The sequence below is a fragment of the Poeciliopsis prolifica genome, unplaced genomic scaffold (genome assembly GCF_027474105.1).
Source record: "Poeciliopsis prolifica strain line A6 unplaced genomic scaffold, Auburn_PproV2 SCAFFOLD008, whole genome shotgun sequence".
Lineage (NCBI taxonomy): Eukaryota > Metazoa > Chordata > Actinopteri > Cyprinodontiformes > Poeciliidae > Poeciliopsis > Poeciliopsis prolifica.
In genome coordinates this window covers 7,498,575-7,511,012 of record NW_026562383.1, presented here as the reverse complement: position 1 = coordinate 7,511,012, position 12,438 = coordinate 7,498,575, and the positions used below count along the sequence as shown (strand labels likewise).

Below are 12,438 nucleotides of genomic sequence, written 5' to 3'. Positions count from 1 at the left end.
TAGACTGAGCACAAATTATTCAGCTTGGCTGTTAGCTGGGTACTTGCCTGTGAGTCATCCTCTTTTCACCTTGCTGCTTTTCACCTTTGACACACATGTCGTTACTGCGGCAGCACATCAGTATTCAGCCGAAAGCTTGCTGTGATCAGTATGAAACCCATGTCTGCCTTTCCAAAATGAGTAAAAAATGCAAACTGGAATGTGTTCAGGTGCTATTTGCCATTTTATATCACTTAGAGTGACATAAAGCCCAACAACACCATCAAGCTTTTATGAAATAAGAACGCTGTGGTAGGCTTGCATGGGTTAAAAGGCTGTTTTATGGGTTTTTGTTGTTTTTTTCTTAAGTAGAAGTAATACACTGTAATAATCAAATTGAGATTAAATTAAACTACATGTTTTAATGTAGCGTGAAGGACAGTTTTTCACATGCACATTGTGAACATTCCTGCTTGAGGATACATCTGGGTACATTGTGCTCAAAGACAACACAACCTCAAACCGCAAGGAGGAAAAACCCGACTAGTCAGTTTGGATTCAGTTTTATTGCCATTTTTTTCTTAGAACATAATAAGTCTTGTATTTAAAATTTGAGTTGCCCTAAATTTCAAGCTGCTGTCATGCAGTTTCTTTTACATGAGCCTGCATATTGGCTCATGTGAAAATGCATTTTATATGGGTCAGACTGAAAGTAATTAGGCGCTTTTGGTGAAACATGAAATCCTGTCACATCTATAAAGAATGTGTGTCACTTATGATCTGTTTATAATGATGATATTGGCTGCTTATGGGTGTGTGGCTGCTGTGTCAGGAGAGAGCTAGCAGTGGCATCATTCTTGTGTTTTGTTCTTAATCTTACCTAAAGACCATCTGACCATATTGGGATGGAAGGTCATTGTTTTCTGCATCATCTATCAGCGAGCCAAGCAGTCAAATCAACTGAAACGAGAATATTTCATGTTTCTCCATGTTATTCGCCACCTGCCAAGTTAAATCTCTGCTCATCAGCTTAATTCAGCCCACCTGTGTCTATCCTAATTGTCTCAAGTTCTTGAAGTTCTGAAGTTCTTGAGCTCTCCTCAGTTTCTGCCTCCTCACCAGATTATTGACTTTCTTGTGCCAGTAGTTGTCCAGAGTTGTGTCCTTGCCCCTGTTGTCTCCGGACTATTTTTGCCTTGCCCATGACAGATCTCTACAACCTTTCTGATAGCTAGGCCATCAGAAAGCCATCAGCCTCCAAACTGTACCTGCTCCCTCTTACTAGGTATTCTGACATCTCTATGTATAACCTTTACCTGACTTCTAACCATGTTGCTGGATTGTGGATCTAGCTGTGAAGTAGTACCTGTGATTTTTATGGAGGAAAATTTGACTAAGTTGGGTATATACTCCATCAGGACTTTCTTCCTCCACATAATTAAACTATCTTTCCCAGTTCCCCAACACCCACCTCCTCTGACGGTACTGCAGCTTTCCAGCTTCCTCCCCAGAACTGCAGATTAGTGAGACTGATTTATTCCCTTCCATATTCCCTCTGGCAAAATCAAGTCACCAACCTGCCTCCTCTCTCCACAGTGCTGAGAGTCAAGTCCTCTGTACTGAAACATTTCACTGCTGATTGTTCTGCAGTAAAATGCATAAACAAATTTAGTCTTTCGGCCAAACTTCTTTATGAAGAAGTCCAAGAATTTGACATTCAGAGGTGAGTAAATTTTCACTAGTTTCACATATTAAAAGAATGAGGTAAAGATTATAGAGTGATTTCTGCAACATTGTTATCTTTATGCAAATTTTATTAAAGTGATGCCTATTTGCAGCATATATTATGTCTATTTTGCCAGCCTTGTTGAAGTGTGTTTTCCTTGCTCTCTCTGAAAATGTTACAGGTTGAGATTTCTAGAAATGCAATGTTGGACTTTCTTTACTTGTTTTACAAATTATTGAAATTTTGTGTACTTACACAATAAAGTGTGTAATGCCCTAAATGTTATTGGTTTTCTTGAACGACTGGTGGCAAAAACAATATAATGATAGCAATGGCTAAAATGAGTTTTATATTTTCAAGCATGTATTTCCACAGATTCAAATAACATACAAGATCTGCATGTAGAAAATCTGTTAAACTGAGGGATGTTAAGCAAAAAAAAGCCTTGCTGTCAGTTCAGTTTTCCAAAACCTTTTCATTTTCCAAATTCTTTAACCAGAATAAAAAGGAGATGAAAATAAAGACCTTAAAAACAGAAAAGGATCTTTCATCTTTTCATCTTTGTGCCTCTAGGCTACCCTTTCACTGAGTTCCAGATTAATTTGCTACCTATTTCAGTCCAATTTCTAATTAATCCAAAATTGGTGATGTATTAATTACATGTTTCTGTGTAAAGGGAATATCAACAACTGCGAAACCAATTTAATCTGGTAATGAATCAAACAGCGATCAATTATCTTTACTAAGATATTTTCAATGTTTAACTACCTGCAGATAATGAGCCAAGAGTCGACGCCTGGGCTATGCAGCAGATTATTATTGAACAAATTTCAGATGAAAAACTAATTCTTGAAAACTTTTGTAAATGCTGTTTGGTTGGAACCATGTGCAGGTATATATGTGTGTAAAATATAAGTCTGTCATTTCATCCAACGCAAATAGGACAAACGCTTGGAACATTCCAGGCTGCACTAGCCGCTACACCTCTGTTCCAACAGGGCTCGAAACAGTGATGGAAAAAAAAAAGTCCCATCACTTGCTTTTAATCTTCAATATTATCTCTCCTTATCACACCAGGTCCCCAGTTACCACCATGAAAAACCTGTGGGTGTCCTCTATCTGATGGGGGCTTTTAGGGTCATTACCCATGAGACTTTGCTTCCATCCACCCCCAGATTTAGATCACTTCACTGGACTAGAAATAGCAGCCCCAAGGTTCCCTGTCTTTTCATCTCTCAATCCCCTGCAGAGGTCACATTTTTCATTTTGGGCAATTTGAAGCTCTTAAACCCACCCCATGATCACTACCTCTCTGTTATCAGTGCATGTCTTTGAGTGACTGTGTGTTCATTTAAAGCCTCTGCATGCTGAGAGCTAAGTCCGCTGCACTGGAATGCACTCTTGTCTCTGCAGGTCGTGCTGTTGGTGCTCTTGGCCTGCTGTCCTGCCCTCATGGCCTGAGAGTTTTGCATCAGTCTGGCTTTAATGTCTTGTGCGAAAGTACACAAAATGGCACAGATCTTTCTGTGTCACATGCTAAGCCTCATGCTTTCTTTTTTTTCTGTCTGAGTTTTCCCTCCTTAGTCGCAACGCTTCCCTCTGACTGTGACTTGAATTTTCTGCTGACTTGTTGCACAGGCTGGAATGCGTATTTACCTCAGCTCAGCTGTTTTGTGCTCTCCTGAGATAGTTTTGTGCTCCTACACAAAAGAGTCCACTACATTGTGCATGTATGAAAAGTGCAAAGCTGTAATGCTACAAAGAGATAAGGCCCCGTGTGGTGCTGAGGGAGCTATATCCAACAGGTCTGTCAGTTTAAAGGGTAAAAAGACTTCAGAGCCACAAACTATTTTTTTTCCCCACCAGATAGACTTCTATCTGGCTCACTTTCTATTTCTCCCTATATCATTCGTCTGTTGAAACCTTTGCTGTCGAGGCATCTAGAGCTGTGATGTCAAAGCAGGGACCAGTGAGAAATTTGGCATGCAAGTGGCACATGAATGATTCATACAGTGCAGTGTACAGAAACAGCTTGTGTGCAGAGTATTTGTTTCAGTGACTGCCCAAACTTAGACCTAAGCAAAAGGGAGCCACTTGACAGACCTCTCACCCTGCAGGAGCTCACAAGTGTCCTGCGGTATCTGTCCCCATGCCCTGTTCTTGCTATTGAAGGAATTCCAGCAAACTTCTAAAGGGCTGTTTATGGAGCTGCAGGGGGGAGTTGTGGTGGATGAAGGCCACCCTGCAGCTGTCATCAGGCAATGGTGTCATTCTGATTAAAAGTGGGCCTGCACATTCGTCTGTGTGCTTGCATAAACTCGTACTTGAGGTTATGCAAGCTTGTGTTAAGAGACGAGCATTTTCCAAAACAGGACTCCAAGTGGACTGAAATGGAGCATTAAACACAAGCTTGTCTATTGTAAGAGAACATAACTATTTCAGTTCACATGTCTCTCAAACCAATAGAACAATTTAAATTAAATATTGTAATGGATTTATTCTTAATTTGTCATAATAGAAAAAGAGCAATAATATTGACGCTTCAGTAGGTTTAATTTTATAACAATATGGTTATAAAACAAGTAAAAGGCAAATTCTTGATGAAACTATGAACAATTTAAATCCATATCCAGATTCATACATTTCAAAGTCACTTGTTATTAGGAATAGGAATCCACTGACTCTTTTGAAACTATTTCTAAAGTATATAATGTAAAGACCTACATACTTTACATTATATACTCTGCAAAGTATGCAAATTGTATAGTACTGATATGCTTTGCGTACAGTAAATATGGCTGTGAAGGGTAAACACAAATTAGTGAAGTGGAAGGAAAATAATCCTTCTGTCCACTTATTCACTCTGATGTACTAATACTACATGCATGCTCATGTAGTCACTGAATTTATAGCTGCAAGTACTTTTTAGAATACATCTCAACCTGAAACCTTTTCCCACCTTCTTGCAAAATTGCTCAAGCTTAGGCGAGGTAGTAAGTAGTAAGATTTTCTCAGCTACATTTATTTGCCTCCCTGTTTTGAAAATATGCAGTTTTAGGAGTGCTTTTACTATGTTGTACTTTTTATTTTCACTTGTGTAGTTTTATTATATAGTATTGCAACTCTTACATTGTTACTGATAACAATAATATTGGACTTTATACAGTTCTCATCAATATCTCAAGTCTTAAACCTACAACATATAAGAGAAGGTTGCATTTTTGAGGGTAAAAAAAAAAAATCTATATCCTACAGAACAACATTCTTGGAATCTTAAATAAGGTTGATTTTCAAAAATCCAAGCTTAACTCCACAATTTACCTTTAATCTTTCAACTTCACACACACAAAAAGGTCAAAGTACACTTAGATAACGGGTGGCCATGTGGAAAGAGGTGATATTTATTTACTGCTTATGAGGATTTGCTATAAAGACGTTGCGCTGCATGACCGGCTCTACTGAACACAAACACCACTGACCTGCCACAGGCAACAAAGCTGCTCGGCTTCTTCAGAGCTTCAACTTCACAGCATCAGTGGAACATTCACTGATGCGCAGAACGGTCCGACCATATGGGAAGGTTACACAGTATGTTTAGAGGATAGTGACACGAACTGTGAGACATTTGTTCTGTGACTGTGAGGCTAACAGTGTTTCCTACCAACACTGACAGAGACTCATCCTTTTACTGTTCAGACAACTGGGCGCCGAACTAAAAGGCAAATGGTCAGCATGAAACAACTGAGAATTCAGGGTTAGTCTATTTTGAATGTTAATCCACATTAAAAAACCATATTTACAAATGTGGTTGTTAAATATTATCTTAAATGCAACTCTAATAAGAAAACTAGATGACGATGATGATGCATCTGAGATTTGAGTCAAATTTGACGAAGAAAATAATAATTTTGTCTTGTTTCAATTTTCAATTCTGGCAATCGCTTTGTTGTTGTTCCTCACAAGATTATGATTGTTGAAAACGTTACTCTTTCAAAACAAGGACATTCTTAGTTTTTCCAAAGTTAGATTTAAAAAGTTGACATCTCATGAACCTGTCGTACGTTGTTCTGTCTTGTCAGCTGGATGTAGGAAACTTGTCCCTTACCCAGCAAAATCAACCATTTGTGAAGAAACATTAGACCCACCTAACAATTATCAAGATGTTTCTCTCTCTTCTGTCAGAAGTAGCCACATCAGTCCTCTCTCCAGGGATTAATCACATGTACTGCATAATTCTAACTTCTATGACACTGGGTTTCAACAAGCACTCATCCTGCACTTGCCCAAAACAGCAGATTTTGCCCTCCATTAGAATTTTTCACCAAACCTTCAGTAATGTGAAGTACAATGCTGGGAGCAAGAACACTTTCCTAAGTTTTGAGATTGTACATTTGTGTGTCAGCCAATTTTTCCACCAACTGGTATATTTTGAGTTTCCGCTTCCTCCCACACAGTTCTGTCTATTGTTACTGGACTTTTACTAGACTCTTGATGGGTTTCTGGATGCACGCATCTCAAAGTATGCCACCCACACATACACAAGAGAAGACCTTAGCTAATAACTTGGAAGGTTTCATTTTGAATGTAATAACCATTGCAAAAACATATAAAAATTGGGGAATTGAGGATTGGGGGATATTGTTTCGAAAGCTCCACTCTGACTGCAGGATAAAAAAACAAAGAGAACTTTATTTGGTGTTAGAGAAGAATAAATAGTCTTTATTACAGTAAAACAAAAAGAAAGACTGAGCCCTACCCCAAAGCCCAACACATTTAAACTACTGTGGTATTTAATTTTAGCAAGTTGCAGTGTGATACATCCAAAAATGTTTCGATTTTGGCACTTAGCATTTTTTCCCTATAATAAAACACTCTTAAGACAGAGCGTTCTCCAGCGTGCTACATAGAAAACATATTTTTTGCCATATTTCCTTGTCTCACCAATTAAGTTATCAGACGTCAGGTCTATTTAGATTTTTTTTGTTTTTTTTTTTCTTAGATGATGAAACTTTCCTCAATATCTGGAGGAAAGTCCCAGCCAAATTTTGGCATGGAAGGACACTTGGCTATTGAAGGCCTTCTTTGCCATTTAAGCCTCTTGTGTTGTTTTATAATTATTGTGCTGCAGTTATCATTACTAAGAGCCTTAATTTGAGTAAATGATCAGCTTGCGTCTTCATGGACAGACACGACAGCAGAAGATGGGTTTTTCTTCTCTGATCTTAAGACTTTGATGTGGAGCATACAGCTTACTAAGCACATATCAAACTCTGGTGTCTCTTACAACAATCACTCGCCCAATGGCTTAGCCATCTTTAACCATGCAGCCAAGGCTTCACTGCATTAGTATTAGACTCTGGTTCCTAATCTCTACCTTGTGAATAACAGAAAAATTTCTGAAAAAGAAACATAAGTGCACATGCATAACCAAGAAAAAAGGGATACCAGAAACCTTTAGCGATGCTGTCCTGATGCATCAGGACAGAATCTTCCATTTTATAATTGTCACAGATATATTGAAAAAATTATAAAATAATTCCAACAAACAGAGTTTGTGTTCTTTCCATTATAAAGTAGCATCATGTCTGTGACGATTGAAAGAATTTAAGAACTACTGAGAAGCATACTTCTCAGTAAGCTGAGAAGTTTGGCACACAGTGATCTTTTTTCTAAAGCACATTAAGAAGACTTTCAAGATCTAATTAAAAATTATCTTGTGCAGAGAACTGATACAAAATAGTCCTAAGTTTCTGCCATAATTATTTCTTAGGAGACTTGATACTTCAGTGCAGGCTTGACTTGGGCTAGAAACAGCTTTTACAACCTAATTTTTATCAACTTTGCTCCCGGGATCATTGCTTTTGAAGGGAAGAAATAGAAGTCATCAAGCTAATTAGAGAAAATAGGAGTAAAATTTTGCCCATGGTAATTGGCAGAGCTCCCCTTTTTTCATCACAAAAATCAATGAAAAAACAATAAAAAACATAATAAACTATTGCATTTGTAGAATGAAATGTCTACCCGAGACATGAAGTCTGAAGATCCTTACGGTTCGTTTTGGTTTTAAATGTTTCTCACTTGAAGCTGTTCTCATATTTGTAGAACAAACATGTCTGTTTGTTTTCTAGGGACAAATTTGCACTTTTCAGGTGCAATTATGATTTTTTTCCCCCCAGTATCGAAAAGAAAGTATGATGATATATATATTTTTTCATTTATTGTATGGAGAATTTGGAAAGTATTGTGCTTTAATGTCCCACTCAACCTACGCACTGATTCTGCTTTTAATGAATATGTCAGACAGTGAACAAAGCCTTCAAAAAAGTGGCTTTTTCACTTTTCTCTTTAACTTTTCTTAACACCTACGGTTTCTCATGGTCTCAAGCTAAAAATATTCCTCATTTAAGAAAAGAAGGAGGGACACAAAGATACAGGACTTGACCTTGCAATGGAAAAGTAAACTATGGTTCAGTTTGTGGAGAAAACTGATATTTATTCAGCAACATCTGTGATACTTAAGGTTTGATATCCTCTTCAAGGACAAAAAGTAAAAACTTTAAGGTTTTGAACATATTTAGCCTCGTTTTTATTCTGGGTCAAAGCTTGTCAATATAACTTTATAGGGCAGCTCTAGCAGGAAATGACAGGGTCAGGCAGCTGCAGGGGATAATCATATTTTGATATCAAATATGTTTCCCTTTTTTCCCCCCCATCAATGTTTTTTATAATTTATAATATAATTTTCGTCATCAGGTTGTCTTTGTTTTGAAATATTTGTGATTTTTTTCTAACTACTGAACTATGTGATGATGACTGCTCTGTGTTCCTAATATAAATGATTGATACCTGATCACAGAAACACATATTAAGTATTTTTTCCGCAGTTATGATATAAAAAGGAATGATTAAGCAATCTGAGTCTCCTGCTTTAAATTATTTAGTTGGATAATTTATTTTGAAATGATCAAATAAAATTAAATGAATATTATGTGATATGGTGCAGAAGGAAAGTGAGTGAGCAGAGGAAGATAGCTCTGTATCTTTGGACTGTGTTTGCAGCTTTTTTCTGTCACCATTTTATTTTTCAACGTTAAATTTATTGAGAAATTAGGGAATAGTGTGGCATTGTTATTCGCTTTTTTAAAATTGACCAAAGTATATGATTGGTTGATATTTGCATAATAGTGTAAAACATGGTGAAATGAGTTCCTGGAAACTATGATTATGGTTTCACATTCTTTATGTAAAAGTATGTACCTACTTTATTGCTGAATGTGTTTGGGTTCAAGACATAGATGATAATGAGAGACTTTAGCAGTTCTGACAAAGATGGCAAAAATTTCAAGAGTATTTTAATAATTAAAAAAAGAGAATGGATATGAATAGAGTGGCTGTTGTCAGAAGAAAGCTCTCATCGGTGATGTAAACAAGCTGGTACATTAAACTGTTTTGACTTTAATGCATCATTGCACACTAAACTTAAGTCTTATAAAAGCAGATATTGCCATTGACTTCTTTGCCCTCTCCTATAAAGATGGCAGCATGTTCAATTTGTTTAAGTAGCTTTGGGTTTTGCCTCCAAAACAATGTCTTAAAGTGACAAAAATCATTGTGGAAAACAAAATCAGAAAGATGAGAAAGGCAAAAGTAAATTTGCAAAGATTGTCTGTCTTTTTCTAAAATTATAACTAGACCAAAAGGTTCCGAAAGGGAAAAGTCCTGCAATAAATAAATACCTTTGTTGTCAGGCAGACAATTTTAAAATCAAGTTGTGATCACAAGAATGATTCTTATGATGCAGGGTCAACATTTGAAGAACTGCTTGGTGAGAAAAAAGAGGAAGGAAAGCCTGCTATCTGACTCACCAAGTTCTGAACTCAAAGTGATGGAAGCATTCAAAGACTGACAGTGAAAGTGTGAATTTTCTAATAAACTAGACAATGCCATTATGAACTCCATCACAAAAATCCAAATGGATTCATCAGGTTTCCCAGAAGTAAATCATAGCACAATTATTGAGTCACATTAGTTATATTACCTTTAAGATTGTGATAATGTTTCCTTTAATGGAGACGTTTGGCCTCCTTTAGTTGACTAATTTATTCTTCTTTTTCAAATCTGTATGCATATAAAATTGCAATTAACCTCAACAGGATCTTTTTCTATTGTTGGCTGTTATGGTTCCTATTATGAAACCAGCAGGAGATGTGCTTGGTGTATTAGTAAATAGGACTCCATTAAAAATGAATCCAGGATATCACTGTGTAAAACAAGCCACCACATTGTTCTCGCTCTTTTCTTTTCCTGCAATTTTAACTTTGTGACAAAAGCATTTGGCATTTTGAACTCTCAAATCCAGAAAGACATGCTAGGAGTTCAGACAGTAAATGAAATATGGAAATTTGTCTGTATGAATAATTAAGTGGACGCATCCTACGAACTCTCTGAATACTTATCAAAGGCAAATTTGTTCCCATCAATATTAGATGTTAAACCAACACCAACACATGTTAGAAGCATGGAGATCACAGACAACTGCCTGATTCCAGATAACTTTATGCATTTTACACAGTTTCAGGCTGGATTGATTTTTATCGCTTGTCCTCTTGACCTTTGGAATAATGAGCTTTGGTTAGAAAATCCTTACAGACAGGTTTTGTTTTTGTTTTCCCAACACAAATTTGTGTTGGAGTAGATAAACCTGGCCACAAAAGATAGAGAAAGAGAATTACTAAGTAAATAGATAGAAAGCACATCGTTTAGGTTGCACCTATAATATTTAAAATGCAAACAAGCCTTGCAAAATACTGCAACAAATTCACTTGAAACTGCTTCCAATCATAATGCAGCCAAAGGGGCATAATATGTATTTCAAAAATGAAAATCAATGCAAAATCTAAATATACCAATGATCAGATTGGAATCACTTTGCCGCATTTTACCAGTTATGTCCAAATGATACTAAATAATTAAATGTATACATATGTTTGCAATAATTTTTGACTAGCACATTTTTGACAGCAGAAACAAAAAAGTATTTATTTCTATATAATTGTAAATGAGGGTTAATGAGTTGCTAAAAGATGAAACCAAAATCTACTAAAAATTTATTTCCACAATGACCTTGGAAAAAGGGCTGTCCATTTTAGACATTTTCTATGCTCTCAACATAAAGCAGAAGAACCACCAAACTGCAGCAGTGGACAGGAAATGCAGCACAAGCTTGTCAATATCATGTCTTTACCACTAAGATTTGTGTTGGTGTATTGACATAAGTTCATGTCAGTGAAGCTACTTTTCAAAAACCATTCACATAAATAGAGAAAATTGATGATGTTTCAAAGACATTTGCAGGAACGAAGTTTCCTGAATGTAGCAGCTGGAAATATCTCACAGTGCTTTTAAATCATTCATACTCTGTCTGCTGAAGAGAATACCAAAAATGCTTCTTACAGACACTGACTGGTCAAGCTAACATGGCCTTGAAATAGGAGTCCTTTTTTTCTGGATCCGTCTTGCTAAGAAAAACAAACAAAAAAATGAACTTTTTTTTTACTTATTGCAATGTTCTTGCAATTGGTAGACCTTTATTTGCAAGTTAAAGAAAGTCTTGCCTCCACAGACCAGCCATCATTACACTCCATTAAAAAAAAGTCAAGGCAATTTGTCATTCTGCCAATACTTCAATTCTTTACCACCTGATTTCATTTGTTGAATATTTTCTCATAAGTGCAAATATACAAAAATATAATTTAGTGATTTAACCATCTGAGTTTTGCCTGTTTACAGAGTTTTGTAGACGGGTTTGGATGGATTAAGCTAAGGTCAGCGTGGGTCTGGGCTATCTGCAGGCTGGTAAAATAACAGATTTCCTATGAGACTGAAAACCAGTCAGGCAGAAACAGACATATAAACTACTGCAGCGTAAAGTAAAGGGTCATCCAAGCCAACAACACCAGAGGTGAGACAGTTGGCAGGCAGGTGGGATGGACGGATGTGGTAAATTTCTGTGTGCTTAAATGTGTGGGTATGGTTAATTTTATTCCATCAGTGGACTTTCTCTGCAGGGTTGAGGCTATGTGTACATGCTTACAGCATTAAGCTGCACGTACAGTATGTGTGTATTTGTGTTTGTGGGGCCTTACCCTTTAAGTGAATCTTATTTTCTGGGCTATGCACCAACACCGAGCTAACGGAGTCCAAGCTGTCGTAGTTACTGCAGCCGAGAGGACCTGTTCTTGTTTCCGTTACCTGGAGTTAAAGGAGAGAGAGGATCTATTTAACATCACATACAATATATGTGCTGAATGTGTTACCATTATGTTAGCAATAAACAAGGGAGATGTTTGTTGCCGTCTTTGATGGCTTAGAGTACAGCTTGTGGCAGTTGTGACAGCAAGATGAAGTAAAGCCCTCTGAGAGCAGGGAAAAAAAAAAATCTAGCATTTTTGCTTTAGACTACAACACCTGCAGCCACAGCTGTCTGCCGTGTGTGGGCTGCTATGTAGAGAACAATAGAATAAGAGAGAGGAGAGAAACATGTTTATGAATTAACATTAAAGAGGTTTTATCGAAGGAAGGAGTGCTATACGGAGTGAGCAGGCATTCAACAATGATTTGCTTGTACATAAAGATAAACACGACGGTGTCTGTTTTATTTCAAGGACTCTTAAAATTACCTGTTATGGGGTTTATGCAAGTTAAATTGTGGCTCCATAGATTCAAAGTTACAT

At 36.9% G+C, this 12,438-nt stretch overlaps 1 protein-coding gene across 3 annotated transcripts in view; it reads right to left on the bottom strand.

Annotated features, from left to right (window-relative positions):
• brinp2 (bone morphogenetic protein/retinoic acid inducible neural-specific 2) overlaps positions 1-12,438 on the bottom strand; it is a 184,329-nt gene that overhangs the window by 45,071 nt on the left and 126,820 nt on the right. For all 3 annotated transcript variants that reach the window (XM_055033142.1, XM_055033143.1, XM_055033146.1), the window contains exon 5: positions 11,851-11,956. In XM_055033142.1, coding sequence (XP_054889117.1) covers positions 11,851-11,956 — 106 coding nt within the window. The remainder of the gene's footprint in view (positions 1-11,850; positions 11,957-12,438) is intronic.